Below are 17,867 nucleotides of genomic sequence, written 5' to 3'. Positions count from 1 at the left end.
TATTTCGCGCTTCGGCGCAAGCTAATAAGGTACTTGGACGACAACGATCCCGACCAACGAGGGACCACTAGCTACCGTTTCCAGCTCTCGACGACTTCGCCTACCGACGGTCTCATCAGACTATACTGGCTACCTTGGTGCACCTTTATATACACCTGGGGTAGCATCCACCCGAACCTTCCGTATCGCCTCGACTGCCGGTGAACAGGGAGATAAAAATCCTCCCGGCGGCCGAAGGCACCGTTTCTCGAAGAGGAACCAGCCGCCCGCTATATCGGATGCCGTAAGGATGGCGTGAAGGGCAGACCGTAGCCTGCCATCCTCCGACTTACCGGCCTGGTGCCGGACCGACCCCAAACCACTACGTTCAGGTTGATAAAGCCATTGTTCCGAGGATCGACGCTGCCTTCCTATCGGCAAGGACTAATTGTGTAAGTCGTGGTCCACGGTTTGGCCAACCGTCTGACTGCACGACCTCAGGTACAGGCAGCTAGCTACTGTCTGTGCAAAAAGCCGGTGGAGGTGAACAATGAGGCGTCACTCTCTATCCGGTAACTTTGGCCGAGAGGCACCCTGTGTATGCCTCTGTCAAAGAAGTCCCCGATGATAGGCAACCTGGACCATAAACCGAAGCAGCTACAAAATCGTACGAGTTGGTGTCAACGACGAAATCGCGAGCAGCACATTACGCAACATCTAGCGGTAATTTTGGAAAACGTATGACCACGCAGTAACCAATATTCGCCACAGGGGGATGGCCTATTTGCGGTGGGGGTCAACCAACCAATCAAAGAAGAAGAATCACCTCACGACAACCGCGAGATCGGCGAGCCGAACTACAACCTCCTATTCTACGCTTGACCTGCTGAGCGACAGCTTTGTTTTCCGCATCCTCCCGATTATTCTCTCGATTTAAGCTACCGATCCTTCTTCCTCTCATTCTACCGTTATTGTATCTACCGTTTTTCCATACCCTCTATCGTTGCACTATCGTTAACTTCTTCCTGTAAATTCCAGTTCTTTCCTTCCTTTCTACTTTCGTTTTATTATTCTAAGTTTGATTTAAATTAAACATGGCGCTCATGGCGCATCAAAGTAAGAAACCACCTGATAAATCGGATTATTTAATTTGCCACCCACGCGTTAAAAATCAAATAGTGATCTGTGTGATTTGTGAAGATGCATATCACATTTCTGAATACGATGAAAAAACAAGACATGTCGGGAAGTTTTTAATAATCTGCTCGAAACATGCACATGTGAATCTAACCTCAAAAGTGAGTGAGAAAACATTGAATGAAAATGCAAAAACAATTATCGCGCAAGTAAAACTACATGAGAAAAAGAAACTACAGGATGAAATGCTTGAAAACATCTCCAGTAACCTTTCAAAAGGTGAGACTAGCAAGCAAGACAAAACTCTCCTCGGAGAAGACGAGGGCGTGATATATGCTCTCAAAAATGAAAATGCTCTCCTGAAACAGTTGAACTGTGAGTTACAGGAAAAATGCAAACTCCTGAAAGAATTGAAAGAAGTAAACACAGAAAAAGCAGGAAAATCATACGCAAGCATACTCACTGAAAAAACAAGTATAAATCAACAAGTACCTGACATCATAATAAAAGCCAAACAATCAGACAAGAATGGACAAACCTACGACACAGTTGTTCAAACTATTTGTGAAGAAACAGCCTTACCAGTGAAACGAATTTTCAATAAAAAAGACGGCACTACCATTATTAAATGCCAATTTAAAAAGCATACACAAGAAATGCAAGATATTTTGATAGAAAAAATTGGAACAAACTTCGAAATTGAACAAGACAAGCTAAAAAACCCAAGAATGAAACTGGTGGGTATCGAAAATTACATGAACAAGGAAGATCTAGAATTTGACATCAACGAGAGGAATTTTAGTACGCTTGAAACAAAATGCACTGTTCTGGACACATACAAAACAAAAAACACGCAGAAAACGGCAATAATTGAGGTTACGGCTGAAATCTACACTCTCATCAGGAAGAACAATTATAAGATCTATGTGGGACACCAGTGCTGTAGGGCTTATGATGATCTCAACATGAAACCGTGCATAAAATGCGGAAGGTACGGACATAGCTGGAAAAAATGCGAACTTGAAGTTTGCTTGAAATGTGCAAGAAACCATACATCTAGCGCATGCGACCAGGAAACTGTGAAGTGTACGAACTGTGTTTACAGGAACTCTAAATACTCAAAACATTGTGACGTCAACCACATGGCGACAGACACCAGTAAATGCGAATATTTGAGATATAAGATCTCGAAGTATATTGGAACCACAGATTACCCAACTAAACCCGACATTCCGAGATATATTGACAACATAGGACCAGACAAACACAAGAGGGCGAGCCGAGTAGCTTCACCAGCAGTGATACGTCACCAGAAGGCGCGGGTAACGTAAATATCAAAAGTAGCGTAGCAGAAGGAAATTTTGTCCCCGGCGGGGACTATCACACAACAGAAGATGAAACGAATGGTGAAGAATACACAGGCACAAAATTAGAAGAAGAAATTCCTGATTTATACACACTCAACAAATGCCTTAGAAATAAAAATAACATCATATTTTTATTATTGAACATAAGAAGCTTGAAATGCAATTTAGAACTATTAGAGACTTTTGTTGAGAGTGTCAAGTCCAAGCCTGATATAATAGTTTGCACGGAGTCTTGGAATTTACCACATGTTGATAGTAATAACCTGAAAGGGTATAACTTGTACTATAACTATGGTCTGATAAACAAGTCAGATGGAGTGGTTATGTACGTAAAAACAGAGCTACAGCAGGAAAGTATGGTAGAAGTGTTTGGAAATTTAGAAATAATAACAACTATAATAGTAGTGAACAAAAGAAAGCTCAAGGTATCGGGTATATATAGATGTCACGACTGTGACAAAAGTTTTTTTGTTAATGTAATGAAACAATTTTTAAAAATGCATGCAAAAAATAAAAATCACATAATCCTAGGTGATTTTAATATTGACATTCTAAAATTGGATGACATAGACACAGAAAATTACCTCAACAATTACTTAGAAAATGGGTATACGCCATGCTTCAACAAAATAACAAAGCCCAGTAACTGTGATCCAAATAAGGGGTCATGTATTGATAATATTTTCGTCAAAACCGAAAAAACGTTCATGAGATCTCTAAAACTAACTACCCCATACCCAGACCACTATCCTCTGCTCTTGCAACTCCGGAACGAGGAAGTTCAGGAAGAAAGCAGGGAAACTGAATATATTAACTATAAAAAGTTGAAGCTCACTTGTGAAAAGACAGATTGGCGTGAAATAATGAACATCCCTGATCCAAATACGGCTACTAACCATTTGATTTCGTTAATTCAAACAGTCATTCGAGAATCTAGTTTTAAAAAAAAGGGAATTAAACTAAAACCTACAAAAAGTTGGATCACTCCAGCAATAATACAATCTACTCAAAACAAAATGAAACTATATAAATTATGGAAAGACGAACCAGAGAATATAGATTTGAAATTGCAATATACAAATTATGAAAAAAGGTTGAAAAAAATTATACAAACTGCTAAGAACTCTCACGACAACCAAGAGCTGTACGCTAAATTGGGGGACAATAAAAAACTATGGAAATTCATCAATGCAAAAATAAATGGTAGTAAGAAACGAAAGAATGATATTGATTTTTTGAATGTAAATGGGGTAAAAGTAGGGTCAGAAAAAGAAATGGCAAATAGTTTCAACAATTTTTTCAGTACGGTGGGAACATCCCTTGCAAAAAAAATAGTAGCACCAGAAAATCAGATCAGAATGCCTAAATACAACTCGAAAACAGCTTATATAAAACCCACAAGTTGTGGAGAAATTTTCAACACCATCCATGCCCTGAAGCCTAAGGCAGGGGGCGTAGATTGCATAAAAATTACTGTTTTGCAACACATATCCTGGTTCATAAGCCAACCGCTAGAGCACATTTTTAACTTGTGTATCCTGCATTCTGTCTGGCCGAAAGCACTCAAAAAAGCTGAAATCATCCCCATACATAAGGCTGGGGATAAACATCTTGTGCAAAACTATAGACCAATCTCACTTCTGTCTAATATTGCCAAGGTTTTCGAAAAGTTGTTGCACAAAAGACTTTCCAACTTCATCAAGGAAAATGAATTGATCGCTAGCATGCAATACGGTTTTAGACAAGGCAAGGGCACAAAAGATGCGCTGGCTTTCATCACTAATACACTCTATCAAAATATAGACAAAACGAATGCCACCATTGTCACTTTCCTGGATTTGGCAAAGGCTTTCGACACCGTAAACTTTGAAATTTTGTTCAGGAAATTATACAGATACGGTATTAGGGGAAAGGCATTAGACATTATCAAAAGCTATCTGACAGATAGAACGCAGGTTGTAAATTTAAATAGCACTAAAAGCAAAGAAACAAAGGTTGAAATGGGAGTGCCGCAAGGTTCAATTTTAGGGACACTGCTTTTTGTTATATACATAAATGATATTTTCGATGAATTGCCACAAGGATGTATTGTTTCTTTTGCTGATGATGCTTCGATAATTAGCACCGACTCAACTTGGGAGCAAGCAAGACTCAAAATGGTGAATTATTTAGATAAAATTGGAGACTGGCTCAAACATAACAAATTAACTTTAAATGTAGAAAAAACTGTGTTCATCCCTTTTGGGGCTTATCAAGTCAGCATTCCGACAGAGTTCACAATTACCATTAACGGTATGGAAATAAAGAGAGTACAGAGTGCAAAGTACTTAGGGGTTATCTTTGATAGTCATCTCAGGTGGAATTTTCAAATAGAGCACATTATTAAAAAAACCAGATATTTGCTCTACGTTTTCTGGAGACTATCGCATTTCGCTTATAAAAAAATTCTGGTAATGATGTACCATGCACTTTTTGGAAGTGTAGCTCACTACGGTATAATAGCATGGGGTGGAGCATACGGAAATGTAATGGACTCTCTTGAGAGGGTCCAGCACAGACTATGGAAGATATTTGCACGAAATAATGCTGATTTGACGGAACCTCTAAACATCCGCGAGACTTACACATTGGAGTCACTGCTATATCATTATGACGACTTGAAAACCAAATACACCCAATCGGGGAGCAATACTAGAAACAAAACCATTGCTATACCAAAGACCTCCAAATCCATAGGCTTTAAAAATCATGTCATTCAGGGAATAAAGAGCTATAACAGACTCACGCATGAGCTGAAAATATTAGAATGTAGTAAAAAAAATATAAAGAGGCAAATAAAAAGCTACCAAATATCACAAAGAAACTACTCAAGCACCGAAAAACTACAACAGAAATGATCATTTTATTTTATATTCACATTATATTTTATTATATTATTATTATTATTATTGATAAACCTTCTTAGTTATATCTTAAATAATTATTTTGTTATTTTTTTCTTCATCTACTTTCGCCAGTCCTGCGCACAGACATGCTAAATGCCTCTGCAGGGTATATATTATTGTCCTTGGGACTATTAGTCTTAAGTCAAGTATGTATACGATGTAAATTGCTGGTTTAAATATACTAAAAATATACTAAAAAAAAATTAGAGTCAGTTTGTGTGCCTGAAGTCACCAGCCAAGGTAAGGCTTCTGCCTTTGAATTGTATCGTTACGAAGTTGCTCAGAAATTCTATTCTTTCTTATGGTATTTATCGACTTTGTGCAAATCATGGTCCACGGCTTAAAGTTGCAGTAAGCCGCCGTGTGGCTTCATGATTTCAGTAATTTATTATTTTCGTATCTGAGCGACCTCGTAACTGCCGAATAATTATTTCTCTTGTATTTATGATTTTTCTGATTATTTGTGAAATACTATTAGCCTGCTTCTGTACTTTCTATCGTATTTTGAGCCCTATTGGCTTTGTATTTCATTTCATACTCGTACTCTTTTATAATAGTAGTGTGCTTCATATTTTATTTCTGTTATTGCTTATTATATTTTTATTTATTTTTGTGCCTACTGTATCATATATCGAGTTCCTTGGAGTACAACCGAGCGTAGAATCAGCCCCTAGATATTACCGCACCTTTTCTTTATTGCTATTGGCAATTTTATATTATTTTTGCCTGTTATTCTTTTCTCTGTATTTTGTTAAATTAAGTTCTGCGAATTATTCTTTTGTACTGCAATGTATTTAGTGTATTTCTTTATTTTGGAAACTCTCCGAAATTCTCACTCTCTCATAATTTTGTATTTTGTATTCTCTAAAAAGTTATGTTTAGGAATTCATTATTTAATTCCTCAAGTCCGTAATAATTATAAATTATCGAATCTACCGTTTATGAATAATTCTACCGAAGGCTATCTAGTCGATCGTTTGCCGACTTTGTAAATTGTTAATGAATGTCAATCTCTCGTACTGGTTATAATTTATGGTAAATTCGTCGTATTATCTACCGGACTATCGTTACGTTGTTTTCTACCGATCGCAGTAAAGTTCTCTCGTTTCTAATTGACAGAATAATAATTTTCGTAGCGTCATTTGGAACTTGGGTAAGATCACGTCGCCCAGTGACGTGTAGTTTTATGTAAATTCTTGCATTATATCGCATCTCCCGACCTACGTTCATTTTTCTCTGTTAACTACCGTCTCTCGTTTGAAAGCTACCATTTACTGCTATTCTACCGAAATTATTGTGAACAACGATTGTTTATTTTATTAACTACCGCTGTCGATACCATTTTATTTGCCTGTCTCAACCATGTAAACTTCTCGACAATATATAATCGATTGACCTGTGCATTTTCCTTTTGACTTGAGTTTATTCTTTATTTTGTTATTTTCTTTAATTCTGGAATTACTGTTAGCTGCCTTGAATACCGCCACTCTACCGGAATGTACGCGAACGTACCTGAGCCTAGCCAGCCATACAACGGGTTCTCTATTTGTCTCTTTTGTACGGTTTTGTGTTATTTTTATTGATTTGTATTATTGTTTGAAAATCGACGCTAACGCGTCTGGCGCCCAACATAATTGATTTTGTTATAGTTTGATATTGTGGATAAGTAGAGAATCGCGCCAAAGTGTCAACGGTAACTCCTCATCCGAGGGTAACAGAATTTAGCGTTACAATATATATATTGTAACGTTCTTTGACGTTACGGAAAATAAATATGGATCCGCGAGTTTAACTATCAAGTCAAAATCAAGAGCGTGAATAAAATGTTGTGAAAATGCTTCAATTGCGTAATATGTGTTTCTCGTTTAAAGTCTGAAACAAGACTGTTTTTACAATAATGTTGGTTGACGCAGCAACCTTATTCTTTTGAAAGACATAAGAGGTTTATAAACGTCTTTTATCTATGATGACTACTAGATCATTAAAGAGGGGGCAAAACGGGTGATTTCACCCTTTGTAACAATATATATATTGTGACGTGGACTTTTCCCGCTCCTCGGTCACTCGGAGAAGATGACCGAGAACTTACCGCGTACACAATAAATCGGCGTCCACGACGTACCCTGAACCTGAAACAATACCGCGAAATTTGTTGGGTACCTGGCGTGATCAACACGCCTCGAAATCGGTAATCCGATATACCGCGACCATATACTCGGTAGCTCAGTACCACGGAGAGGGGAGGGGTAATTTTTGGGTAGAGAGAGATACGTCACACGTACGCCAACAAGTTATTTCACAAAGCAATAATAATATTAGACAATATATTTCTAAATAGCGATAATACAGAAGAAAAAAAAAATAAAATAATAACAATACTGCGAGAGTTTTTCCTTGCGATTCCAAACGCACACGCTCAGCTTTAAAAAAAAAGAAAGAGCAAACAAAATAATCAATAAAAAAAATGAATGGATCCAGAAGACCTCTACGGCCTACGTGCGCTAGTCGCTGTACTAATCATAACCGCTTATTTACACACAAAAAAAAATAACCCAAAAACAAAATAGGATCCGCCGCGCTGCCCGCGATCGTCCTCCACAGAATGGCGCTAATCGCCAACTTAATACTAAACCCCTTGACGGAAACGGAACCGAATTCTCGGCCGACGCTGTCCGCGATCGGCAATAAATGAAACAAAAGAAAAAGCAATAAAATTGCTTATGCCTACGGGCGCTGATTGCCAACTTATTACTAACGGATTATACCAAAAGCCAAACGGAAACGAGGCTCGTCGCGTCACTCGCGACTATCCTCTACAAAAAAATATTCTTGTTAGCACGCACCCGAGCAACTTTCTCCGCGACGGCGGGACGCGGTCGCGAATTCGAATGCTCCCCGTTAGACTGCTCGCGACCTATACGAGAAATGAGGCTGTATCGGACTAAGTTGAAGTGACCCTGTGTAACGGAATTCGGTTACACTCAAACTCGAGACAATAATGTCTCGGCTCAACCCGTGACTCGACTCGATCTCCTCGATCACCCGAAATTAACGCTACTTCCTTACGCGCAACTCAGGCTACGGTCACCAAGCAGATGTATCGGCTAAAGAATCTCGAGTACTGTCGCTAACGCCAATCCTCACTGGCTATCCGTCCTCGGCAAGCCTTTATTAATTATCTCTCGAGATTCTCTCGCAAGAAGGTTAACAGCGCTTACCGCTCCACATCCATGCCAGGAATGGACACACTCCTTCGTGACCCTTGGCTGCCATTCCCCTCGCAATTTCTACCTTCTTCTGCGCGACAAGAAAAAAGAACCAAAACTCGGACACGGACCATTTCGCGACACACTTGCTTCTAGATTGCTCGCCAGAACTCGAGTGATCTCGGATGGCCGCAACGCCGATCTCGTCACGCTAATCCTTCGTGACGTCATCACCCTAAGAATGCGCAACAATCGATCAGTCATCGATTTTGGGGATTGCGCAACCTGCCGCGCACCTGTCGTCGCTACGCGGCGCAGAACTTAAGGCTAGATCGCGATGTCGTCTCCCGCGCAGCTCTACGGGGTACTGCGGTTGGGCGGGGTGGTGCTCCCTCGTCGCTAGCTGGTCTCTCGCGGTTGCCTTGGTTGGGCGTAGGCGCGGTAAGCGGGGAGGCTGCGGCGCGCCGGCCGCCAGCGGGATTCGCGTCTGCCTTGGATTCCCGCGTTGCAGGGATCTGCGTTGCCTCTCCCTCCGCAGCCTCGGTATCCTTCCCGCGAGATCTCCGCGGTTTCGCCTTGCCTCGAAATCTCTTCGGCGTCGGAGTTGGTCGCTGGATGGTGGCCGGTGTACTCGAAAAAAAAATAAAAACAAAAGCCTGCAATATCTTATTCTTACTTCGCTATTTCGTCCCTGTCGAAGCCCGGGTGCGTGACTCCAGTTCTGGCGCTCTCTCTCTGATTATTTCGCGACTCGATTTCCGAACCCTTATCCCGGGATCCCGCCCAGGGTTCAGGGAGTACCTTGTAACGGGCAGGCCTAATCGAAATGCCACGTTACAATATGTATATCCTCCCCTTTTTTACTTGTTGGAAAGCCAAAGTTCCCACGCAAGCTCGGTAGGCAACGTCCTCAATTGTGGCTACTTTATTGACTTGAGAAGTGGTTAGGCCATTAGCATGAGAATAGTGTTACTTTTCCTCACAACTGAGCAAGGAATAAGAACGTTTCTTCCGCAAATGCGGGAATAATTAGGTGTGTGGAAAAAATTATTAGACGGAAGCATATGCTACTTTTTTTCCGCTTTCCAGACTAATAAAATGGCCATTTCAGTGAAGTCAGGAACAAAAGGATTAAGTGTATTCTGACACATTATATATAGAATATATTAGACAATTAGAAAGTAAATATTAGTGCTATAAGTACGATGTATAATTTTATGATTTTTGTTTCAATTGTAGATCATTCCGGCAGCTGACGCAAAGATTGGTAAATGGAAGATGGACGTTGATACAAAGTGGCAAGACAACAGCGCAATTAGTTTTACAGTGAACGATCCATTCTACGTGATTTTCAATCCATGGTGCGAATGTAAGTATAAATGTGTGCATGTATGAAATAAATATTATATATGCTAATAATAACTCATATTCATCAGCAGTAATCACCCTCGAGATTTATTAGATGTCAAATATCATCCTAACATGACAATGTCTCACTTTTACTCAGATAAAATCAGAGTTCAATCGATACTTGTCATAACCTCTTTACGGGAAGACTACGGTGAAAATAAAGTCCCGCATTCACGAATCAATTTCATTGCAATTTGAACCATTTATTGACAATCCTAAAACTAGAATCTGATCCAAAATTCAGCTTAATAGGTCGAATAATTCCAAACGTATGCATTTTTTTCTAAGATTTCTTCAAAGTATCCTTTGCGCATAGAGCTCACCGTAAAAAGTTGAAATTTGTTGTGGATACATTGAATACCAAAGACTTAAAATTGTTGCAGGGATTTTTTAATTAGTGTTTTCTAAGTCATTGAAACTATTACTTCACTGTTTCATTTTTTTTTTACCGGAGCTAAAATTCCCTGTAGCAATTTCAAAATAATATGCCTGAGAAATTATCTGTCAAAGGGCAAAATAATTGCATAAATCTTCACGCGCAAGGAATTTTTTGGATACCTGAGAACATAGTTCTGAGATAAACGTGATTAAATGAATTCAGCGTCTTGATCTTCTTAGAAGCAAATATGAAGTATGCACAAAATGAGTTATTTACTGTAGGGGTAAGACACTTTGGCTTAGTTGACTTTAACGTTGATTTGGACCATACAAAATTGGGTTAATAGAAAAATAATTCATTTGTTCGCTATTTGATAGCTCGTAGTTCGACCGAACCGCGTGGAAGGTGTGAGTCGCTTGAAATCAAAGATGAGTTTGTGGTGTTGAGTTTATTTATACTTATTATTTATTTTATTTACATATATACAGTTATCTTAAGGGTTGCCAAGTGATACATGGAATAGTTTTTGTGTTGAAACAATGCGGTGGAGGCTTCAGTGAGGATGTCGGTCGTCGAGGGGGTTCAGTCACAGTCCTGGGTGGCGGAGTGTATCGGCTCTCTGGAGAGCTGGGTGGCGTTGGGGGACGGCGGTTCTCAGCTGTCTTCACCGGAGACTCCCACTCACTATCTGTCGTCTGGGTGGCAGTTGACACAAACGAGCGCTGCGGCTCGGGAAATGGGGATACTGGAGCTCGGATGCGTCGGTGATAGCTCGGAGAAATCAGTCGCGTGCTCTGCGTACATCCCACAAAGAAAGCAATACGGCTGGTGGTCTGGTCAGTGGTCGTGATGGGATGTCAATTGGATGCAGTATCCAAGGGACAGGCGGGTTGGATGCAGATGTCTTTGTCTGTTGGCTTGCCGAAGCCAGATAAAAGGGATCCGTCATATAAATGTCTTGTAGTCCGGTCTGTCGTAGAGTCAATCAACTGTCGCAGCGTCAGTCACAGTCGTTGTAGCGTCAGTCAAAGTCGGCGTAGCGTTGATGAGCTGGAACGGCGTGGTGTTGAAGCGTCAGCGTCTGTTAGGTACGTCAGGACGAGGTGAACCCGAAGTGTCCTGCCGATCGGTCTGATCGGCCGTCTCTTATTCCAGCCTCGGTTGGTCTTTGGCAGCGGGAGACCACGTTGGTAGATTACGCAACGCGCTCGGCTGCGTGGGTGGCGTGAGCGGCGCGCGTGACGTCACACTTTCTTCTGGGTCGCGTGATTGGAAAGTGTGCAAGGCTGGTTGCCTCGCGTGGGTTGGAAGGCGCGCGACCAACGAGTTGCGTTCACAACGTTGTTGTGAACATCATTATTCAGCAATTTTTTTTCAATTCCATTTATTTAAATCGAGTTCAAAATTCATCTCAAAATGTAAGTAATAATATTAATAAACCATATGTCGCTCGTCAGTGCCTATCGCATTCCTTAGTGTCAGTTTGTATCCAATCGGCTTCTGCGTGTCTTTTCTGAGGTCAACCCTCTTCTTACTGCGCTTCTTCCTCCAGAATCATTCAATTTTTAATGAAATCGCTCTGGGACATAAAGGTAGAAAAAAATCCAATTATTTCATTTTGGAATAATTATGAGGGCTAGACAAATATTTCAATAATACATTGAATAGATCAAAACGATCAACTAAGATTTATCTAGCCCCCACTTGAATCTACTATATAATAACGCATCTGAATTTAACTTTGGAACTAACTACTTGCAAATTAGTCCTGTGAAGATGCCATTAGAATTTCCCAGCACCATACGTTGTCTCTTCTACTTCTGTTTCAACCCTCTCTACAGCGGTTTTTTTAATTGCTACTATTCGTCTGGCTTTCTTAGACTCCGTCGTTGCTTCCCATTCTGCCTTACGCTTTCGGCTGGCATCTCGGTCTCGTAGCTGGCTCATCTTTTGTGCGTTATCTGTCACCTTCTCAGATCTCACTGACGTCTTTGACTTTTGAGTATGGAGAGCTCCCATGTTGAACTCAGCGACTGCGACTGCTACTCATAATTCTATTCTATTTTTAGAGATGATGTCTCTTTCGGGCATTTTCACCGGATCAGGGAGTGTAAGCTTTCGTTAGCATTCTATGTCACACCTTGGGTACACTAGGCTAGTAGATCATCGATTGACAAGCGTTCGTACAGAGGCTTCAGCTTTTTGATGACTCTCGAGTTGAGCTTTAGTCACATCTTTTCATGGCTTTCCGGATCTTCCTTAGCCACACTTCTGTTGTAGAAACACCATGAGTTTGGTTCAGTGGGGTATTTTACTCGTACTAAGGATTCCTGTCGGTTGGCATGCAGTGACTAATCATTTCATCTATTGCTCGTTTCATGGCTGGTATGTTGGAAATACTTTTTACAATGTCATTTCTGTAATAATTCGTCGAGGATACGATCGTCATCTTCTTGAGTGCGTCTTTACCACCCCCCCCCCCTGCCCCTCGCCGCAGTTTTACTCCTTTCACTTTCCATTTTGTGACGAGCTTCCGGAGTCCGGCACCCATTTATTTCACGATGTGATTCACACACTCCTCCTTTGTGATGAGTATATCGTCTCCGCATGGGGCGGTACTCATTCAACGGTACAATTTCTTTGCGTCTTCGTTGAATAGAATAGTCCTGTATCGCATCTGGTTTTTTTCGACAGACCTGTTCTACAAATACTCTGCTGCCTTCGTTTCCATAATACCAGAGGATCCGCTGTAGTTTTTACCGCACTCTAATTTGAGACCATCCTGCCACACTGCAAACTTAGGCGAAGTCGCACCTAGTTGGGCTGCGACAACGACACACACCTGGCAGTATTTCGACGTGACTTGGTATTCGATGGCCAGTCCAGTAAGGATGTCGATGACTATTCCTACTCCATATAACGAAGTAAGGCTTCGTTTATGCGACGTACGGTCGTAAGATACTGCGACGTCAAGTACTGCCCCACTCTCGATTGGAGGATCTCTTACTACATGCGCTCTTGTAATAGTTTTTCTAGCTTTCAATACTTGAGTGCCCTAGTTTAACGCCGATCATTCCATTAACTACTCGCCTGTTTATTTCGAAGAGTGGCCTTGTCGAAGTCTTATTGGTTCATAGGCACGTGTAATTTTCACTCATTTTATAGACGCAGCTGTAGCATTTGGCGACGAGCGAGTGTGATTCGATTCATTTTGAGATCTCTTCACAATCTACGTCGGAGTGGTTCAAAGCACAAAAAAAAGTTGTCACAGTTCGTCAAATTTATCGCACGGAAAATAGCATGACGAACACATTCATGGGAAACAACTCCTAAACCATAGAAATTTTCATACCCAGATGGCTAGAGTATATGTCAAAATAATAGATAAGAGTTGTGCGCAATCTCACCGACCGATGACGACGCGCAGACAGCCCGATAAGTTCGCGCTCCTTTATTTTCAAAAAATAATGGAACGAATTGACGGAATCCGGCGAAAATTGTTATTCAAACGTTTTTTGGATCACTGATCACGAATCCAAAGTCGCTTTTGAAAAATTTCAAAAGTGGGTTCATTATGAGAGTCAAAAGTTTGAAAATTTCCTTATCGGGCCAGAAAACACGTTAAAAAAAATATTTAAGCAAAGTCAAATTTTTCCCAGGTGGGGGACGGTTTAAAAAACGTTTTTCTGTAAATAATCGAAAGTAAATTTTCAGGTCATTTTCGACGAAAATTTCACCGAAGTCTCCCTTTAGAGTTTGGAACAATAATTCAACGTTGAAAAAATAAGAAAAAAAGACCAAGAATTAATTTTATAATTAATCCGTGGTAAATAGTTACAATATTTTTATAGAAATACTACCCTACTCTTCTCTGCCCACCTCTGCGGCACCTTGCACCTCACTCTATTACCATAAAGTAGGTATGTGCAGGACTGTATTGCATTATCCTATTCGAAAGACGTTGACTGTGAGTTGCCAGTGTCTCCAATCACCAGTTTCAAATTCATTTAACGATTGAACGAGATATAGTTTTCCCTGTAGACTGTCAATTCAAAACAAGCAGGTATCGATACTGAATGAATGAAAAATCGTAAAGACATATTTCTGCTTGATAGGTTTTAATTTAGGATATGCAAATCAGTGTAATCTACAAAACAAAATTGAAAAATGTGCATAGTACCGTTCATAAGAATTGCGATCCTTTTCATGTCCACTATAACTAACAGTCTGTCTTGTTATGGTTGCAAGTGACTTTGACTGCATCCGGTTATCTCGTATATTGTGACAGACAGCTGATCGAGGTCACCACCGACATCAGCAATGCCCACACATACAACAGATCACAACAATAACAGACGGTAACCGACGCCTCGTTGACACATACTGACTCGAAGATCCTCCGGAAAGGTCATGAATGAGGAGGAGACGACGACGATGTAGCGGGATGGGAAATCGGGACAAGTATAAATAGGAGAAACGCGGAGAGCACCGTCAGCAGTTGTCCGGCAAAGCGCCGTACTGTCTTACCCAGTTTTTTGATAGGGAAGAGTTCCTCGTCTGGAGGGCACTATCGAAGTTAGCTTCAGTAAATTGTAATACGGAACTTCAAGCAAAGCGCTTAGTTCCGACTTAGAGAGATATGATTTAAGTAGAATCCACGATAGCACGGCATGTCTAAAGCGATAGGAGTTTGTGATAGAGCTGGAACATTTGTCATAAAGTGTAACAGTTTTATATCCTCTCGTAGAAACATGCCGGGGATCATTTGAATGAGTACGAAATTCATCGTGCAGCGTAGCCCGCCTTGCACGCTTGGCTTCCTTATCGGCAGCAGTGCTCAAATTACGCGATTATATGCACTTTATATGCACTGTCGCCGAGCCCGGCGAGAGGCCGTGTGAGCAGTCTCAATACTGCTTCCCGGCGTAACGCACGCCTAATTTTGCTTATACATAAATTTAATATAACGTTAACGCCCGCACTCACCATTGTTGTTATCAATTATAACGCAATTCTCTGTTTTGAATAAACGTATGAATATATATATATATATATATATATATATATATATATATATGATTATATATGTGTATATATATATATATAATCATTGCGTAATATTCACATGACAAATTTGGCGATCCTGCCAGGATCCGGTTTAAACCAACGAACGCGGCGCGCGTATCAAACGGCCGGATCGTAGTGACGAACTTTGAAAGTGAGTGCATAAGCCCAATAAATTCACGCGCGAACCTTCGGCTACGCGTTTATAAGTAATTATTACGAATTGTACCTAGCAAAGGATAGAGTGAAAGGCCGCCTTGCGTAGACAATCAAGGACTGCGTGTAGACCGCTTAATAATCAGGGATTGAGTGTGACCGCCTGATTCTACACTGGACAATTCCCATAGTGAACTTGTGTATTTATTGGAAAGGAAGCAAGTATAAAATTCTGCACTCCTTAGATACAATAAACTTCGCGTCTAAACCATCTAAGTGAAGTGAAGTGAGAATAAGGACGTTCAGACTCGAACCGCTCTTACATTCTTGCCCCCGGTGCCTGTCAGAGACTCCAGGACATCGAAGCCTCGTACCGACGGCTACCACGATCTTCGAGTGTAATGCTTCGCACCTCGATTTGGCTACTCCTAGCGTAAGTACAAGCATTTTGTTACTTACTCGAGTCACCACAAACGTTTCGGAGAAAAATCGTGATCGAAACTAAGAATTTGATGGTCAAACTTGAATCATTCAAATGAATAAAGTCAAAGCTTGACTCAGGGTAAATTTAAAAATAAATTCACAATGGACGTGAACGAAAACAATGACCGGAGATCGGCAGTACCTCCCACTATTGTTGAGACTACAGAAGATGGAGAATCCGTCACTTCTGAATCCCGGTTTGAAGAGAGATTTTGGGATTTGACGAACCAAATGACTCAGCTTGTGAATAGGCTACAAGAAGCCACCGAACGTAATGATTTAACTGCAATGGGCAGATACCGTCTTGGTCTAGAGCAATTAAACGGAGAGAGGTTAACTGCGCGTCAACTTGCTCGCCGCGAAGATTTGCCTATAGAAGAGGTTACCCGTTTTATTCAATTGAGAAATCAAGAACGCCGTGAACACGACTTCATTCGTCGCAATAATGTAGGAATAAATCGAAACTCCGGAACAGTTCCGCGTCCCGAAGACACGCTTGAAAGCGTCACCAACCAAATGTTTCAGGAAATGCAACAACCGAATAACCAATTAACCGAAGAAAATCGTTAAGAGGAAGCTCTTACAAATAGTAATACCAATCGAGAAACAATCAATAACTATTATCGCTTAACAACTAGTGATGATCCGAATGTTTCTAATATTTTGAGACCGCCCGGAAACCATACCGAAGCGATACCGCGAATTCAAGTAGATACCGCGCGTCTCGTTGAATCAGAGGTGGAAGGTCCTGCTCAGATAGCTCCCTCAACCGTAACAAACCCACCACGTTACTCGGCATTACACGGGCTCGCTCAAAACCGATTGCTGCCACCGACACCGCGCATCAATGAGGTGGGCTCCCAAGTCAATTCAGACTCGGACCATCAAGGTATAAATGCGATGCCAATACCGAACCTTCACCAAAATCGCTTATTAGAAAACGACCGATTCTCCACCGCGCGAGCCAATGTAAACCATGATATCTTGTCGGATACGGATTCCACACTGCAACGCGTTCTCGAGGAAAGCCGACGTTTATCACGGATGTCGAACGTACACCTTACACCAGGGCCTAGTCCACAGTGGCCTATTGGTCCGACGGATTACGAAATCCCACGAGGTACTGGTAGCAATACCCGTGGCAACGTCCCGCGTCGTCGTCTAGAACAGCAAGAAGAGGACAAACTTCGAAGAGCCTTGGAAATGTCTGCTACTTTAACACATCGTCGTCCGGACACTGTGACGTTCAGTATGACCCAGTTGCTGAGTGATCCCGAAGCTTTACGCCAACAGCAAGAGATAATGAGGAACATTGAGGAACTCGCTCGAAGAAACGAAACGAGAATTCAACTACCGGCAACTGCGCCACCCCGAGACGTGCTTCCCCCTCGGAATCCAAGAGACCCAGGCCCGTATGCACGAACGGAAGCTTACTTGAACGATGTCAGCCTACGCCCCGATGCTGCCGGAAGATACCCCGGAGAACCAAATCGCCCAGCGGACGAGCCCTACGCGATCCAAGATTTCCTACCCGCGTTTCAAGCCATCAAGATGATTGATTGCAGACTGGAAGGGAAAGCAGGCGAAGACGTACACGCTTGGATCATGCAAGTAAAAGCCGCCGATATGGTAGTTATGCCAACCCAACGTTTCCCGTTTTTGAGCATGGTAATCAGCTTGAAGACAGGAGGAGCTCTTCAGAAGACCATCAACCAGAGGAGACCTCGTACAATCCCAACTT

General features: G+C 41.5%; 1 protein-coding gene across 2 annotated transcripts in view; it reads left to right on the top strand.

Moving 5' to 3' along the window:
• LOC124299423 (annulin) overlaps nucleotides 1–17,867 on the top strand; it is a 424,310-nt gene that overhangs the window by 91,251 nt on the left and 315,192 nt on the right. For both annotated transcript variants that reach the window (XM_046752645.1, XM_046752736.1), the window contains exon 3: nucleotides 9,874–10,003. In XM_046752645.1, coding sequence (XP_046608601.1) covers nucleotides 9,874–10,003 — 130 coding nt within the window. The remainder of the gene's footprint in view (nucleotides 1–9,873; nucleotides 10,004–17,867) is intronic.

Source organism: Neodiprion virginianus, chromosome 1 (assembly GCF_021901495.1).
Source record: "Neodiprion virginianus isolate iyNeoVirg1 chromosome 1, iyNeoVirg1.1, whole genome shotgun sequence".
Lineage (NCBI taxonomy): Eukaryota > Metazoa > Arthropoda > Insecta > Hymenoptera > Diprionidae > Neodiprion > Neodiprion virginianus.
The sequence above is the reverse complement of the archived record's forward strand: the minus strand, read 5'-3'. Positions and strand labels throughout refer to the sequence as shown.